This window comes from Dromaius novaehollandiae, chromosome 1 (genome assembly GCF_036370855.1).
Source record: "Dromaius novaehollandiae isolate bDroNov1 chromosome 1, bDroNov1.hap1, whole genome shotgun sequence".
Lineage (NCBI taxonomy): Eukaryota > Metazoa > Chordata > Aves > Casuariiformes > Dromaiidae > Dromaius > Dromaius novaehollandiae.
This window is the reverse complement of record NC_088098.1, coordinates 199,194,528-199,213,315: the sequence shown is the minus strand read 5'-3', so window position 1 is coordinate 199,213,315 and position 18,788 is coordinate 199,194,528. Positions and strand designations below refer to the sequence as shown.

Here is an 18,788-nt window from a genome sequence, read left to right as displayed (position 1 = left end):
GTTTGAAGTAAAACCCAAGAGTGAAACACTTCTGATTTTCACTGTCTTACCATCCTTACACGAAATAAAGATAGAAGATGGCCAGTCCCCTTCTGCCTCAGAAGTTGGTGTAAATTTTCTGACTCTGCCTCTGCGGTCCCAGACAGTCCTGGAAGGAGGCACAGTCCTGACCTCAACCGACAGTCGCTATCCGAGCTAGCAGGGGTTCCCTTTCACTGAGATTATTGCCATTCACAGATGGATTACATGAAGAGCAATACTGAGGATCAGAGCCCAGTAATTGTCTGCAGTCATTTGGCAAACGACAAGTCAACAGTTCCATGGGATCTTTACACTGTAACAGGAATCCTTCCTTCAAATAAGCTAATATTTAATCTTTATATAAAACACAACTTTAAGCATTTGCTAGACTGCAATGTAACAAGCAGCTTTGTACCACCAAGAAAACTATTCTAGCTTTTGAATTTGGCTTCAGGAAAAAAACAACAAAGAAAAATGCAGAACAAGACACTACCACTGCACCCCACCACCCTGGCCTGCAGTTTCAGTTAAAAGTTCAGCTCTCGATTTTTGGCTTCTTCCTCTGCTGCTTCTAACTACTTAGATACTGCTGTCAGCTTCCAGTGAAATGGATACCACCTCCACTTTAAACATTATTAAACATGATTCTTTTTTTTGGGGGGGGGGGGGGGGAAGGGGGCAAGATGTGAGAAATCAAGAGGTGCTGCCTTTCTGCTTATTGATTTTTTAGAACAAAATAACCACAGCATGTGATTTATATGTTAATACCAGGATGCAATAGCAGGGCACATTAGATTACATGAACCAGCACAAGCTAGTGCCTTCAGCACTGCAGGCAAGACAAGCCTGTCATATTGCAGAAATGTAAGCATTGCAAATCAGCTTTTGTTTTGAGGATTTCAAAATACAACCTTTACCAGTCTAATGCTCAGCTACAAAAAGAAAAATAAAAGCAAAAATATTAGGACTGACTTCTTAATATTAGGTTTTTGGTTTCTAGAGAAGCCTTAAAAAGTTCTAGGAAGATATTGCTAGGAAAGGATAAAAATATGCCTAGGTAGTGACAACTGCAGTTCACTTCAGCCCTGCAAAGAGCCTAGAAGCATATAGTCATGCACACAGCAAGTTTCCACAACAGCCTCACAACCCCAAAAGATTCAGTGTTTCAGTGTCACAACATTGTGCAAGTCTGTGAATAACACGGATGTATCTTACCTGTTTGACCACAGTGCAGTTGCACCACAGCCACCTCAGCCACCTGCGGCGGTCTAAGGCAGGAGCTCAGCGAAGCCTGCCTGTGAGGAGAGTGAAGCTGGCCTACACCAAAGTCCACACTGCTGCAGCTTGTCCAGGGACATACAGGCCTAAAGTGCTACGTCGGACAGTCCCATGCCACAAAGCAGCTTACACAGAGCATCTCTGACACTTTGAGGTCATCTGCGATAGGAAGCACTCAAAACTAAGCACATGGTTTCACTTCCTACAGCACAGTGTCTCCAAAATACACAATGTAGCATTTTATTAGGTTGGATTCAAATATACTTTTTAACCTCATCAAGTTAGAGGACAAACAAAAATTCCATTTTTGACTTTGACATATGAAAAAGCTGTCTAGAGTTTTAAGACACTTGGCATTGCCCTGGGGAGTAAAGGCACCTTTTTCCTTAATGTGCTCTGTTGTTCCTTATTCCTAGCAATTCCTCCTCATATCATTCTCCCTTACCTTTCACCTTGCCTATGTCACATGAATTGCAAGAGGTGGAAGCATACATTGTATCACAGAAGACAATCCTGCAGTCATAGGGACATCATTGAATCCTATAATAAATGAGCCTGGGGGGGAAATGTCATATGTCAGAAGCAGCTAACAGTTTTGCGTGCTTTCTTCTTGGAATACCATCTGACAGGTGCAAACCTCAGAAAGTGTTGAACATCCACCTTCAGAAAATTTGTTCAAGTTCCTTCAAGAAAGCCTCCAGAATGTCTTGGAAGTATGTGTATGTTTAGGGAGCTGGTTTGCTTACCATCTACAGGTGTATTTTCCGGCACCATCCAAATCACTGCATGATATGGAGAAAAAAAAAAATCTCTCTGCTCTGAGCCAAGAGGTGAAATGATTGCCAAGACCTCACAAGAGGCTTGCTACAGGAAGACACATTCCCCCTCAACCTCTAAGGAAAAAAGAAAAAGAAAAAAAACCAAAACCCCAAACACACACACTGAAAGTCCCTACTCCCCTAAAATGCATATTCTAGTCAAACCCATCCTTTTAGAGTCAGACACTTTCTTTCCAGAGCAAAAAATTCAGCTATAATTAATGTAGAAGTATATAAAAAAAAGTGATCTTGTTCCTTATGTGCAATGCTTATTTCCCTCTTTCCTCTCCCACAGAGGTTCCTGACAGGAGTCATACTTGGGTATTACAGTCTCTCCAGGAATCTCAAAACTAAACTTCACATTTTGGCTAACGTCCCTTATGGATGGGAAGGGAGAATGATAAATGTGCAAGTGCATTCCTTCACCACAAGTATAGCCTTAACTTCTCTCAGTTTCTAAGAAAAAGGGTTAAATTTTACATACACATACACACACACAAGTCTTTTTTTAATAAAAATGTCATTTTTATATAAATTTATGTATAGGTGTATTTCGAGAAGTTACTGGTACTCTGCAGTCATGGGCATCTACAAAGGCAAGCATCACTTATGTCATCCGAAGTTTTTCACTTGTTCAGAGAAGGGTATTGAATAGAAAGTATAACTTAGATTCAGGATAATGTAATTCCCATTTGCTCTTACAGACCTTAATTATTCACATAAGCATGGTAGAAACATTACTCACTGCCACAACTGGGACAGACATTGAGTGCACTTATGAGACCAAACACTCATTTGACTTCTGTTACAGACGTAGGCAGTGTCACTGCACTAAGACCTCGCCACTGGTCTCCAAAGGCCGTACTTTCGCGACCTTTCTATCCGAGCGATTTCTTGTTTCCTGGCTGGCAGTCACCTACTAGCGCTTTCCTCCCCAGGCAGCAGGGAGTTGTTTTTAGACAAATGACTCAAGATGACAGAGTTGACAGCATCCTGTGGCCAAAAGCCAACACAATAAGATGCTGCCAGGCAATGCATACATAGCCTTTCCCTGCTGAAAGGCTATGGGGGCCCAGAATCACATGCGTGTCTTGTCACCAGCTGGAACGAATGTCCTGGGCAGAAATTTGGGCCATACCAAGCTACAATTGTTTTACCTTAATATGTTGCTGGCCTGATAGCATTTTTACTCCAGATAACCAGCAACAGGACACAGGTTTCTCCACAATGCACTGTCAGGTCACTAATGAAGCGGGGACATTTTTCTGAAACGTGAAGCATAAGGAGTGGCTCCACAGGCCTCTGTGCCACATCAGCATGAGGAAACGCAAATGGCTGCACTGTGTGCCCAAACAGCTCCCAGGGCTGGTCTGCAGCACGGGTGCACCATCGCCCAGAAGGTCCCGCACGACGCTTACCTCAGAGGCATCATCTATGATGGACAACTCTTACTGCAGGGGCGTAAGAAGTTACCCAAATATCTACCCACCCTCCTACAGGAGGCAGATGTAGCAGAAGTGAGCACTAGCCTTCTCCAGGCACTTCAGCTCAGTCTATCATCTTAAATTTAAGCTTGAAGGTAAGTTTGAGTGCAGACAAACAGCAGTGAATTGCACTGATGAAGGCCAGTGAATGGCCTTTTGCTGTCCTGGGTTACAGAGTCAGTCACAAGAGGGGGAAAAAAGTCTGCCAGGGGCCACTAATAACTTAAAGTAGCGTAATGATTTCCACAGGCACATGAGCTAGAGCCCGAACTCCTCATGAACACTGTGCACACCAACATCACTTGAACAAGTGACCTGGCGACTTCAAGTGATCACAAGACGATGTCTTCAAGGCATTATAGGGTGAGGAGCAGGAAAAATCTGGAGTGGGGGGAGGAAAGGAGGATGAAAACATAGCCAGACAAGAGATGCCTTGCTGCAAGTGGGGGGTTGGTTTGTTTGTTTTTTGCCAGCATAAACACCACCAAATTTTTGTGATCATGACCATCATCTCCACTGCCAGAGGATTCTAAGCAGTATACTCATTGGGATAGGTAAAGTGCCTTAATTCTCCAAATGAGGCAGTTAAGGTTACAGTTGCACACTGCAGACTTTTTTTTTTTTAATGGTTTGTTACCAAACATGGTTTTAATTTGTTGTATGGTTAAAGCAATATTAACAAAATTCTTTAACTAGAACAAGTAATTTAGAGTGGCCATGAGGCTTCTTGCCCAGAAAGCATTCTCTTATCGCAATAATAAAGGAGCTTTTTATTTATGCAAGGTGTTTTCAGCCTCAATGCAGCAAGTATGTGCATAAATACAAACAGGGCTACAGCAGGAATTAGCATAATCAATGCAAGATTCTCCTTGGGTACTGAGTTACATTTGGCAATGAATTAAGCCATGACAACTGAAAAGATTTCTGCTGTCTATTCTGGGAACAGTAAATTCTGCTTCACCACTTTCACAGTTCAAGAACACAGCTACGAAGGCAGCTGACTTCTGGAATCCACCAAATCCCATAGATGACTCCTTACCTCTGCCTCTGCCAAATATTCTTAAAAGTAAAGCTCAAGTCCTCTCAGTGGTTTCCTTCCTGAGTGTATCTATATATTTTAAAGGAACCCAAAACCAAGAGTTATACTTGGCTAGTTTGCAGAAAGAAGTGTTGCCAGGTTGAGAATCTTCATGATCCCACAATCATGTCTGCGCTTGGAACCATAATGTATTAGGACATGTTATCAGCCCAGATAACTAAACACTTTTTAGAAGTAGCATATGACATTACTATTCAGCTCCAAAAACTTACTAGTTTTGTTGTGTCTGAAAAGCACTATTCACTTTTAATTAACTATAACTGCACATACAAAAAGCCCAAAGAAACCTAACTTGCAACTTGTTTTTTCTTCAGCTACTTAATCACAAGTGCCAGGTGCTCATTTTGTCTGCATTTTGATACATTTCAAATACCAGCATTACTTCTATATGATTTCCTCAGCTGTACAGTAAAATTACTACCCTTTCTTCTTTCAGCTCTTTCCCCAAAATTCTGCTCTTATCATAGTAACAGCTTTATTGCCCTGTAGTTTGAAAGTAAGTGCTGCATGTAATTTGTTTCCAATATTGCCTTTAAGATATTATACAAAGCCAAAAGCAAACATGTTTTCTTCTTGAAAGACAAAGAAATCTATCAGTTGCACAAGTCAGTGAGCTGTGAAGGAATCCCTCTGCCCCTTCTGGTATATGGGGGAATGGGGGGGGATGCAGAAAGGCATGGAAAGTCAGGCATCTGAGTGGAGCTAGCTTATGTCCACACCACAAATTAATTACATTTGCATTTGAAGGAGAGGTATTTACACTCAGGCTGGCCAGATCAAGCTCACAGTAACACTACACTCAAGTATCTGTATTTGTGAATGGGCTTTTTGTGTTAGGAATAACTCCAGCTGGTTCTGTGGTTAAGACTGTATAAGAACACTTGCAAGAGATACGAGACACAAATAAGATAATCTAGTGCTGACAGAATCCTAGTATCATGTGTTGTACCCAGTTGTCTTCTATATCCTTCACAAGATCAGGTGTTCTAGAGGTAATACTAGAAACCATCGATACATTTAAGAAAAACAAAAAGCAAACAAAGAAAATCCCCCGACCTCCCCACGAAACAAAAAGCAACTCATTCTCATACCAAAAATTTTGAGGTAATTAGGGAATTACCATTGCTTCTTAAAACAGTAGACCACTTCACCAATTCACGGTTATAACTGTCAGTCAATACTTGCCTTGAACACTAAGGTCATGAATGCCTTATGGCTCAGGATGCTGCTAATAAATCCACTTACTTTCAGTTTAGATAGATGAAAACAGAAACAATCTTGATTGAACTATTCCAGACAAGTTTGGAGACACCAGGAGAGGTGTGCAGCTATGTCAGCTAGAGGGGAACAAAAATTCTACACAGAGTTTGACCTTCAAAATGTCAACTATCTCCAAGTGGCTGACAGTTACTAGACTGTAGATCTCTTCTTTTTTAATAAGATACCTATCTTTGCATTTAGCTAGACAGACACCAGGGATTAAGCATAAACACTGCATTTTCTAAATATTTTTAAAGGTTATGTTCAAAGGGATGAAACTAGTGTCTTAATATAACAAATAATATGCAGAGCAGATTTACCAACATTCAGTGATAGATCTGATGTGCTAAAAGTAAGTTCTCTTGCAAGTCTTCTGCGTGTGAACCTTAGTGGCAGAAAAAAGAATAAAGTTTGAAAGTTTTATACAGGACTTGTTGATAGGCTTTTCTTTCCATCTCTTCCAAAATCAGTTTTCTCCTGTACTTATGGACCTTCCTTGCAGCAAGTTTTACCTCAAACATTCGGCTTGATTAAAAAAAATACTTATAAATCTCATCACAAAGTATGGGGCACTCTCTTTTGGAGAGAAAGATTTTGCTGCTGCCAAGTTCATCTAATAATGGGAGAAACCAAACAAACCAGTCAGCAAACAGAGATCTCTTCTCAAGCATTAGGTCACTGGAGTTCTCAAATGAAGCTCCAAGTTCATTTTTTTTTGTAATGCTGGTCAGGTTTGATCAGTCTTTGGCACCTGAGATTAAATACAGAACTGGCTGTGGTGAACAGAGTTAATTTTTTGCCAGTAATACATCAACAACATAGTAGACAATATAGTAATTTACATGAAGTTCCACCAAGAAATTAAAAAGCCTTTGAATAGGGCCATTTAAGGAATTTTTGTTTTGAAAAGCATGTCATTGCCTATTAGTTGTGGGAAAGTTTAATAGTTGGGAATTCATGCCTTTAAAATACCAACTTGTAAATATTAAAGGTGGCCTAAATATAGGTTCAAAGACTTCTTATGATTTGGAGAATCTGCCAAATATGGCTCATCGAGTTTGTTTCCAGCAAATGCTGCTGTCTTTTAACGACAGAGGCTTCATTACTTGTTCTTCTGGTGAAACAAAATGTCACCCATTAAACCTTCCTCCAGTTGAAATACCTTGGGACAAACTTTGGTTGCACCTAAAGCTACTTCCTCTAGTTTCTTTCCACAAAGGGAGAAATAAACAGTGAAGTCCCCAGGAACATAACGAAAGAACCAGGTGCTGGAGAGGACAAAAAACATTAAGGATAACAGGACAGAAAGTTTTGGCTAGAAGACAGGATCAGAAGGACATGCTTTTGTTGCACCAGATCTCATTTAACTGCTAGACCAGCTGGGATCATAAAAATCTCACTTACAGCAGAAAAATTGCATGAGCTACTGCAGAGGGATTTCTGGATAGTCCAGAAAATCTTAGCAGAAACTGAGAAAGTCCTCCAGAGTAAACAGAAGGAGGCATACATAAACAGGAGAGCAAAACCTATGCCTATGTATTTTTCATTCAGTTAATAATGCATCAAAAAAAAAAAAAAAACCCAAAAACCTCAGAGCTCACCTGCCTGCTGACTGTTCACCACACGTTCTTGGAAAGTATTAACTCAGAGCTCTGTAAATGGGTTGGCTGAACTACTACAGATCCTAATGAAGCATGTGCCAAGGGACGAAACAGCACTGCCCACACCACCTCAGAGGCGCGGGAGGGCTCCTGTGGCAGAGCACTGAATGGCACACAGCTGGAGTGGCAAACTGCCTAGCAAGCAACTCCTAAAGAGTATGATGTATGTGCATGACCCCTAAGAGAATCAACTTCTGCTATCATCTTCCTGGGATATCATATATAGTCATATAGTTGTAAGAGTATCTGCATTTGCAGGTAGAAGTAATGGAGAGTGGCGCTCTAGTGGGAAATGGCATGTTTGAGAAGACCATGAAATTACTGTTATTGTCTAACACATAAATCAGGAAACACTTTAACTTACATAGAGTTAGATCAGAAAAGTGACCACTTTCAAATGTCTAGAACCAAGCACGAGATGACCCAGACCTTTAAAACTGCTGCTTCCTGGGAAGCTACACATAAGCGTAAAACTGGATGGGCTGAGGCGGCGCAGACCACAGCGGAGCCGTGCAGAGAGTGGAGATCGCCGTTGCGTGGTAGGACAGGACGCAACCCCAGCACCGCGCAGCTGAGGAGCGGCAGCACAGCTCTTGATGTCCCAGGCTTGCCTAACAGCTTTTCCAGACCTCATCTCTGCTCACAAACATATCCCCTTTTCCACTCATAAAAGCTCCTTAGCACTAGTGTCTCCCAAATGGCTCTGCAAATGTGGGGAGAAGGGAGAAAACAGGATCACTGAAAGTTTGAAAACCTCAGTAGAAAGCAAGCCACACAAAAGAACAGTCCTTAAGTTTCCCTTTGTCGAATATGTCTAAATAATGAATTACTATAAAAGTTGAAGCCTGCAATCTGCACCGCTGGCTTTACTCCAGCAGACATCTACCCTGCAACATAGCAAGCCACATCATCATATGCAATTACTAGTCTAAATTCAAGCTTTAAGAAAAAAAAAATTAAGGAGCAGTAGATGAAACAGATTAAAGAAGTATGCGTACACAAAAAGAAGAAATTATAAATCCCCAGAAATACCCTATGCATGGTGTGCATCCCTTTCTGGATACCATAAAAAAGACTTACATGTTATATATTTATAATTTTTCAAAACAGAAGAGAAACCACAATTCTGTTCTGTTTTGGGCTCCTTTGTCATGTTCAGTAAATCTGAATGTTACAAAACCACAGATCTGAAAACCTCCAGGTACCATCAGTCCCAGCACCGTGGGGATACTTTTCTGTTTTTTATCCAGACTTGACGAACCCAAAAGCAATGACTACTTGTCAGGAAGAATGATGCACTAGTAGATTCTCTGCATTCACAGTAAGAAAAGACAGCAACTGAGACACTATGTAAGTTAAGTCCACCACAGACAACTGTAAACCAACTGGTAAAATAACTTTCTCTTCAGCTCATCTCAAACAAATCAAGTCTGTTCTTCTCAAGGTTACTTAAATTTAATCTGAATTTTGTTTCATTCTCTCTGCAGTAACAGGTTGCCTAATTCAGATGAACTACTATTTCCAACTCTAAAATTGTCCCAAATAGGTGAAAAAAGTATTTCCCTGCTAAGTGCTTCACAATACATGCATATGAATTCCTTACTTTGAAGACAAACACACACAGGGATGCACAACCTGAAGACCACAAAAAACCCCTTATACAAAAACCTCACTCATTCTCTCTGTAATGCACACGACCAAAATGGTTCTGCGAGCCATGTTCAAGACCACATTGCACCATATCTGGTACCAGAGACTGCGGCAGAAATTGCAAAGGCAAAGCAACAAGTCCTAATGTGATACACAGTGAAACTATTTGCTTGGAAAATGACAGAAAGGACATGACTAGACACAATCACCATGAAAGGAGACATCTGCAGCAGCATTTTTGATGGTATAAGAGATGAGGGAGAAGATAAATTGTGCCACAGAAATAAAATGAACAGGTTTTCTTCAATAATCTTGTACAAGATTGTACAAGACAGTGTCTTGTACAAGACAATGTTAATAGTCAAAAGGGAGTATGAATAAGGAATGGATGAGCCATTTGGCCTTCTGAGAAAAAGTAGATGTTTGTCATGCTGCAGAGGAGAACACTGCAGAGCAGGGGGAACTTGATTTTTTTTAGCACAGGTAGGAGGAGATGGTCAAAGGTTATGTAGGACACACTCCACAAAGGATTTCTTTTTTTAGGAAGAGGGTTAGAGAGAAGAAGAGAGGAAAAGCCCTTTTTTTTTCTTGGCACAGGATAGGAGGGGTTAAACCTATCCCACAGAAAACAATTCAGTGACAGAAGAAGGGGGTGGCATTGGAAAAGTGGCTAAGAGTGGATGCATCTATTGCTGTCTCATTATCCTTCTTACACCTCGTTCACCTTGTTGGAGATTCAGTTCATGGAGCAAGGTATTGTTATTTCTCAAATGCTCCTATTAGATGCCATACATACTAATCAGAGAGAACTGGATGCTCTTGCCCTGTTAGAGGAAGAACACACATCAAGGAATGAGAAAACGGGAGGGGGGGGGAAAAAAAAAAAGGTTAACAACTAAGGTGAAAACTCTGTAAAAGCTGTTTCAGGAAACTATAGTTTAACATTTGGAAGGAAAATACATCCTAAAACAGCATAAATTGTCATCAGTTGTAGGATACCTGTTGAACAAAAAGAAACAGAGTTGAATAAACACAGATGTACTGCTTGGGGTAAAAAAAATAAAAATAAAAAAATCAAACCCAACAAATCCTCAGCATTTACAAGAACAGTTTTAGACAGGCAGCTAAGATTTCTGCTATTCCTGTTTTCCATCACAGACAGTCTCAAGTTCCAAAGTAAAAGATAATCAGTACCATTTAAGTGTTTCATTTGCTGCAGTTTTAAGAACTCAGCTCACATATCTTTTTAACTCCATAAACTCTTTGAATATGAGAAGCAAATCTACGTTAACTCATAAAAATAAAAGCTGCTAGAGAAAAAAATTTTCGTTCTTTAAATTTCAATAGATAGCATAACCTGACAGTCACAGTACACAGCGCATCACTGACTTCAAAATAATGTCTATTTAAAGCATACACTTGAAATTCTGGTACTTTTATTGCATAGTGTCTTCCAGGAAAACTGGAAGACTAAAAAGTGGTATGATAATAGATGGAGTAATGTAAAATCTGATTAAAAGCAGAAACAAATTTTTAATTCAGGACTACTTTAACTCTAATGACCCAAGGCTTCTAAAGTTGGCATCAGAGAAAAAATTGAGAGGTTACTTTTCATAATCTTTAATACTCATGCTAGCCAAGTAACACAAAAAAAACTTTATAGTCCACCTCTAAAAGGCAGCTGGCAAATGCTATAGCAAATGCTATCTTGCAGAGAAGACCAGCCAACTGCAGCTGTGCCTGAAGAGAAACCTCCAGCAGAGCTCTCGGTTGGGCTCAGATAACTGTCCTCAGCTCTCTGCTTTCCCTGAACTCCTCCCCTCCCTTCCCCCAAAACCATCCAGCCCAGTGGCCAATTTTGGTCAAGTTTTGAAGCTCAATGGATGTCTCACACTAATTGTACTCCAGAAAATTTAATGAAAGCTATCAGATGGGTAGAAGAGAAACATTCACACTTGCTTTCAGGAAATAACTGCTTTGAGCTCCGGTGTTTTCTGTTTTGCCTGCAGAGGGCTAATCCACACCACTGCACTGGCCACTACACTGTGCTGCGTCTTGCCCAAATGATAACTCAGAAACAAGGACAGAAGAAACAAGGATACTGCGTATCTGCCGGGAATGTTTAGCAGCTATAGGGGAAAACTGAAGACAGAGGATGGTGGCGGGGGATGACTGAAGATAAACTGGGAGGGACTGATGGGGGGAGAAAGCTGAAGTTATTCTGCTGCAGAAGAATGGGAAAAAAGCATAAACAAGACAATTCCCTACGAAACCAGGCTGAACTAGTTTTATTGCTCTTGGAACAATTTTTTCATTAGAGGACTGCCAAGGGAGCAGATTTCATACCATATAAAGGGCACACGCCCACCCTTCCTTATAAACTAATATGACCAGCACAGTGAAAAGCACCATATAAGAAGCTTGATAAACTTTCTACTCAAGCTGGGCATCTGATTTGTCAAAATACTTGCATCCAATCTGAGCATCTCAATAGGAATTATTCATAGCAGCAGCAAAGGTTCTGATATAAAATAAGCCTATGCATGCCTGAGCTAAGACACTAAAATGGTATTAAGTTTATTCAAACCAGTTCTGTATTTTGAAACTCATAGAAGATGCATATAAACATAGTTAACTGCTACTAATGATCTAAAGTAAGCATTTAATTAACTGTTCATTTTCTTGAATAGTAGCCTCCTTTCCTACTGGAATGTTTTTGCATGCATAACATGGAAATACTCTATTATACAGTTGATACTTTAGCTTTTTCTGGAGTCAGAAATCAGAAGTTACTGACATACTGCTGTTAATATGACCTTGCCATTCTTGTTAGCTACTGCATTAACATTTTTAGTACAGATTTCTTCCAAAGAGGCAGATGGAATTACTTTTCCTTTGTTTATGCAACAGATTCTTCAAACAACAGATCAGCATGTGCTTCTTACACGGACTGCGCTGCAGGGAAATCAGAGCTCTCTCTTTACTTAGAAGAGCTATTGCAGTCTCCTAGAATAGTAAGAAGGAGTTACATTTGTATCATTATCACAAAGTTACCAATCCCAAATTACACATTCTTTGCCAAGATTTTAGACTTGTTAGACATTACACAGTATTAAAAAAAAAAAAAAACCTTCTGTAAGTAGACGCAATGAAAGAACATGCAACTAACTTCTCCAAAACCCAGGTCTTCAGAATCACAATTTTCCAAACCTATTTTTACAGGCTTTGGAAAATTTTAGGGCTGAAGACACTTATGTAAACTGCAAGAGTAGTAACTGCATAAAAGAGGAGGTTTCTTTAGAGCTCTCAGCCTACCAGAAGAGTGGTACACTTTTCAGAACATACTGTGCTAGCAATAGAAGTAAAAATGATAACCTGAACAAGACTACTTTTTTATAAAACCAGCCAATGCACCTTAGTCATGATCTGCAGACAACTCATCCAGAGATAACTTCTTTCTCTTGTGCAGCCCCTAGAAGTGCTTATTACATGTCCAAATTTTGCTAGCTTTTTAGCAAAAGGGTTACCTGGTAGGAAACGGACTAGTCTCACTCACCAGTTCCTACTACATGGATCACTATAACATTTTCTGATCATGGTCAAACCAGCCTGGATTAAAGCTAATCACCTATAAAAAGGTTTTGGGGGTGATGGGATTGGTAATAAAATGCAAGTCAGCCATAAATGAAAACCATCCACAAGAGAAGAAATCACAAATTCTGAGCTTCTGAGGGATGCGGAAACCAGCAACAATCAGTTCAATTCACTATCAGCAGAGAATACAGCCATTGTTTACAAAAGCAATCTTGGAAGCAAAACATGTTTTGATAAAAAGAGCGAGCACATTAGGTGGATTTAAACTAATGAAAAGTTATTTTAAAACATCAATTATCAGTTCTTGCAAATAGACCTCAGTGCAAGTTATATGTAAAAAAATTAATCTAGGAAGAAAGTGGTCATTCATCAGTTCCCACTTTAAAACAAAATTTAAACGAGATATTGCCTCAAGTCTTCTGCAGTTCCTTCAGTTACATGTGTTCAGTGATTTTTTTCACTCTCCTGACATTCCCTTAACTCTTATGCATCTGGTGAGAAATGGTTGTTTTAACCTTTCCAATTAGCTTAATAACTAATTTACCTGAGGGATCACAGCTACACAGCAGTAGTGGTCTAAACAGGCCAGCGTTCACTACTGTGCAACAGCAGTGCTTCAGAGAGACATAGTGATGCTGGCAGTTTCAATAGGCAGAAAACAACAGAATAGCTCATACTGTGAATCTCCTTCCGTGTCCTCCGTACCAGTGCTTCTAAATGTTCACACCAGCACCTAAGGAATATAATTCAGAGTTGTAGAAGAGGCATAACCAAGTAAATACATACAAGCCGTGAATTACAGAGCAAGTCCGAGTCCATTAGGCACCAAAACCAAGAACTTGAGCAACAAGTGAGCTGTGAGCACACCTGCGGAGGAGGGTGGGGCAAGCTGTACAAAGAAGCAAAACCGAAAGGAAAAGGACGATATGATTTAAGGAGCAACCCCCACCTTACTATACCATACGCCTCTTTGATTATTAGGAACATTTTACAACACTGCGTGAAGCATGGTTTCCCACTAACTGAATACAAATGTTTAGCCTTTAGTACTATGAGCAGGGACGACACAGAAATAAAAAAATAACAGGATGGGAGAAATAGTTGGAGAAATTAAGGCTTTCTTCCTTCTTGTTTCCTTGTGTTGTTAGCTGCGCAACTTAACAACTAGCTATTCTGTAGGAATACTCTTGAAAAAGACACTGCTGTCTATGTGGCTTTGACTTCTGTTTTACTCACAGTATCTACTGCAAATTTTCTATTATGCCTTCTCTGTTTTTTTAGCTTCCCTTCTTCCATCTGTCATTCAGTGGCCTTTACTCAGCCACACATCACTTGCATACTGTGCCCTTTGCCAAGGAAAGGGACTCAGAAGCGCACCAAATGACAAGCCATGCTTCTGCGCTTGCTGTGTGTGCACACCTGCAGAGACCACTGACACTTCATTTATTAGTGGTGCAATAAAGGCATATCCCCGCTCTTTCCCATAGTACACTGTGCAGTTCTCAAACCAAAATAAAACATATGGAGCACAGGGAGAAAGTAAACATGCTTGCCAAGAGAAATAGAGAATCCTGTATTTTGCTATAAACCCTCTCTATGCTGGTTTGAACTCAACTGCAGCGAGAAGAGCACAAAAAGAAAAAAAAAAAGGAACAAAACACTACCCTTTCTCTGCCTTGTTGATGAGTCAACCTTTTATCAAGAGTAGTGAACAAAATACAGTAGAAGCTTAAAAAGTAAAAGAACCAACTTTAGTCACAGGGAAACAAACACCCTCATCACCAAGTATGATTCCGACAGGTATCAAGTTTGGGATTCACTGACAGCAACAAAAATATGAAGTAATTTTCCTACTAAAGGATCATTCTGTATTGGCAGATGTTAAGGATAAAATAATGTTGATTTGTGAACAAAAAGTGCCAGGTGTTTAGAAACCAGATTTATAGATGTGAATTTCTTGCATAAACAGATGCCAACCCATTCAGTGATTTTCACACAAATGAAACCCTGCTGAGTTGGGACAGGCTCTGCAGACTCACTATGCCTGCAAAGGTCCTTCATAAGATCACGGTCAAAGATTTTTTGGGCAGAATTATTCACCAGCATCTGGCACCGACCCCCTCTGCGATCAAGACACAGAACTGGAACTCGGGAGATCGAGGTTCTGCTCCTGACTCAGCCAAGGGTGACCTGTGCAGCCCTGAGCAAGTCACTTCATCTCTAAGTTTCTGTTCTTTATTTATGAGAGGAAACCCACACCCTTTACTTGCCTTTTGTCATCGTACTCAGACTCCCAGTGCATAGAAATAACCTCCATTTTATGTCCATAACATGGGAGTCTCTAACTTCACGTAGCCCTTCTCAGGACCACTATAACAACTACTCGTGCCCCCAGACCTTCAGTGTTAAAGACTGTCTAAAATGTGCTTCCAAGTGTTTATAGTTTTAAGTAGGATTTTCCAAAAATAACAGTATTATTTACTCAGGCAGACTACTAAGTCATAGTTCACAACTTGGCAAGTTTGGATACACTGACATACTTGCAATCTTTCACGTCAACATTTCATGTAGTATATCAACAAACTTTATTTTAAATATTTTTTTAAATTATTTTAAATCCAAACAACTTTTTGCCCATGGTTTGTGTTGAGACTTTTCCAGTCCACAAATGTCACAATGTTTTAAATTTCCCAATCTAAAACAAAGACTGGGAAATGTGATGAACATTCAGAAAAGTTATCCAAAAACTGTCCAAGTCCCACAAGAACCCCTCCCCCTGATTATTTCTAATGGACATACATCTTTGCAAATTTGTCCAAATATAAGGTATACATAAAACCTTATATTTCTAGTTATGAGTATCAAAACATTTCAAACATTTTACATGACCACTGGTAAGTATACAGTTAAAGGGCCCACAGATGTAAGTATAGCTATATACAGAGCTTAAAATCTTTTCTTGTATTTTGGAATTTTACTTCTGTTCATTTCAGCTTCTTTACTAAAAATGTGAATCCCTGCATAATGTGTTTCTTAGGTTTTCTATGACGCTTTCAAATTTTAGCAGGTTAGATGAGTATTGTGCATCACTATGTTGCTCCCTGTATCTTAAACGGAGAAAGCCTGTGTCCTATTGAAGTGGAGTTTAAGTTCTTCCTAAACACAGAAAAGGTAAATATCTTCCTGACTGACACCGTCTACAAATAAGATTTACGTAATACTGAACTGTGGTACCAGAAGCCTTGACGCAGTCTGACAAACCTTTAAGCCCTCAATCCTTTCCTCTGCCTACTTAAGCAGGATGTCTTCAGCCTAATTACACCTCAATGACACCGGGGTCTACGACTCTTAGTTAGGAGGGAGGAAAACACGTACCAACAGCACTTGCAAGGCGTTATTTGCTCAATCAGGAAGTTCTGGCTCAGCTTACAGAAGGGGGGGAAAAAGGGGGAGAGAGAGGAACTTCTCAAAATGGAACCTGGGCTGCGAGGGCGCGGGCAGGGCCCTCCACTCACCACCCAGGGGCTCCAGGGCTCCTCACTGCCCCGGCCCCGCCGCCCCCTGACCTGGCCCGGGCCCCGCCGCCGCCATGAGGCGCCTCGCCGCGGCCGCCGGAGCCGTCCCCGGCCGCTCCCGCGCTCAGACGCCGCCAGGCTCCGGGGACGCTGCCTCCGAGCCAGCGCCGCCGGGACGCGTCCCGCGGGCTGCGCTATGGGGGCCCGTCGGGGAGGCAACAGGTCCCGCCGGCCCCGAGGGAGCCCCGGCGGACCCGCCTCGCAGCGGCAGCGGGCGCGGGGAGCCCGGCGGCGCAGCGGAGCCCCGCTCCGCGCCCGCCGGAGCCAGCCGCGGGGCTCCCTCCCGCCGCAGCGCCGGTGCCGGCGCAGGGGGCGGCGCGGCTGGAAGAGGCCCCAGGCGGAGGCGGGCGGCGGGGCGCGCTGCCCGCGCAGCTCGCAGCCTCCGCCGGCCGCGCTGCGGGGCGCGCAGGGCGCCTCCCGCCGCAGGCAACTCACACACGCACAGTTCCACCACGTAGGCGTAGTAGGACCAGGCCACGACCAGGGCGATGAAGGCCACGGGCACCCAGGCCAGCACCTTCTGGCAGCACTTGAGGACGTGGGACGGCGCCATCTTCCCTGCCGAGCCCCTGCGGCCGCTGCAGGAGGCATCGGCATCGGCGCCGGCGCTGCGCGGGCGGCGGCGGCTGCAGCTACTGCTGCCGCGGCGGGGCCGGCCGTGCCCGCCGCCGTGCCCGCCCCCGAGCGGGCGGCGCGGGCAGGCGCGGGGCAGCCCGCCCCGGCAGGCGGGCGGCGGCGCGGCCACCGCGGCCGCAGTGGGCGGGAGCTGGGCGGCCCCAGCGCCAGCCACCGCCCCCAGCTGCCGCCCCCCCGGGCCCCGGGCCCCGCCGCGGAGCGGCCCCGGCGCCCCCCGCCCCGCCGGCACGGGGATGGGCGGCCGCCGGTGCGCGGGTCCCGCCCGGCCGAGCTCAGCCAGGGACTTCCCTGACTCGCGTTTCGCAGGGCGAGTGAAATACCACGGACTGATCGCGCCTTCCCCTCGCGGCCGTGGGGCAGAAGGACCCCCGAGAGCCGCCTCCCACTGCGGGCAGCGCTGGGCTGCAGGGCGGCGAGGTCCGGCTCCGGCGTCGCCGGCTCTCCGCCCGGTTTTTCCCTGTTTTGTTATGCTAGGCAGTACAGATGCGGGCGCTTCAGCATGCGGAGCCCTTCGTCCTTAATAAATAACTTTCAACATAGTTCAAAACTTCTGGGGAAGTAAGTAGGGCAGGCGTTCACATTGGGGTAGAAATCTTAAGTCAGCACCGAGGGAGGAATCACTGTAACGGAGTTATCCCGCGCACTTAAAGAAAGATACGCAAGGAAGGGGCACACCTTGACCCGCAGGCGATAGGCAGAGTTTGGGGCGCTGGCAGGCAGCAAGGGGGACGTACGCTGGGCTGCCGAGCGCTTGGCGTCAGCCACGGAAAGGCATCAGACACGGGAGGTCTGGGCATCCTTCACACGGCTGTTTTGTACGTCAGAGGAACCGCTGAAAGAAGTTTTAGACCTGTCAACAGCTACAGAATTTCTCTCTGGAGTAGCTTAATTAAATGTTAGGTTTGCAAAAAGGAAAGTCTTAGTTTTGTTGGTCTTAATCCTAACTGTGTAGCTGAGACTTGGTTTATAGGTTTCGTGGCTGCAGTGTACTTGAGAAGGTATTTGAAAACTTCAGGCCAAATGAAGTATAAAGTTACTGTTAAAGCTATTAGAAAATATTGCCCCTTCACATCATATTCCTTCTGCACTTCAAAACACACCAAGAAAATGGTTTAATTTTCACACCTCTAAGGATGATATATTTATATCTAGACGAATACAGGACTAGGAATTTATCTGAGATGGTAAAAAAAAAATCATTAAATCACATCATTCATTAGCTAGTCCATTTCTAGACAGGATTCTTACAAAAAATGATCCTAAATCCCAGCATTGCTCTTACATACTCTTTAAGATTAATTGCATAGTCACCATACAAGCAGAGCGCTTACGTGCTGAGCAGCGCACAAAGCACACTGAAAGACAGGGCCCAGGCAGGGATACCTAAGGCTATGCCAGGCTATAATATGCTTGTACTGACAAAATCAATATACTTATGCGGCTCAATTAACTTATCGAATACAGCAAAGTACAATATTTATAAGTAACTTACTATATTGTATTATGAACTTCAGATAATGCCTGAATGCTCTGGGCAGTATCATGATTCCCCCAGAAATGCGTTTCTGCAGCCATGCTGCTTTGTAGAAATTGATTTTCTTTAGTGTTGATTTTCTTTAATGTTGAAATGTTTAATGTTTGAATTGCTTAGCCTTACTGTTGGTAGAATCCTGAGATTGAAAGGAATTAGCATGTGGCCTGACTAAGTCCCT

The 18,788-nt window shown here is 42.8% G+C and overlaps 1 protein-coding gene across 5 annotated transcripts in view; it reads right to left on the bottom strand.

The window, feature by feature from the left end:
• Positions 1-17,215, bottom strand: part of ZDHHC20 (zinc finger DHHC-type palmitoyltransferase 20) — a 49,746-nt gene extending 32,531 nt beyond the window's left edge. For 2 of the 5 annotated variants that reach the window (XM_064505017.1, XM_064505019.1), the window contains exons 1-2: positions 16,884-17,215; positions 13,543-13,598 (exon numbers count right to left, since the gene is read on the bottom strand). In XM_064505017.1, coding sequence (XP_064361087.1) covers positions 13,543-13,598; positions 16,884-16,993 — 166 coding nt within the window. In that variant the 5' untranslated portion in view covers positions 16,994-17,215. Of the gene's footprint in view, positions 1-13,409; positions 13,507-13,542; positions 13,599-16,875 lie in introns of those variants that run through there. The other 3 variants (XM_064505020.1, XM_064505018.1, XM_064505021.1) reach the window with 3 other exon arrangements.
• Between the last annotated feature and the right edge of the window lie 1,573 nt (positions 17,216-18,788).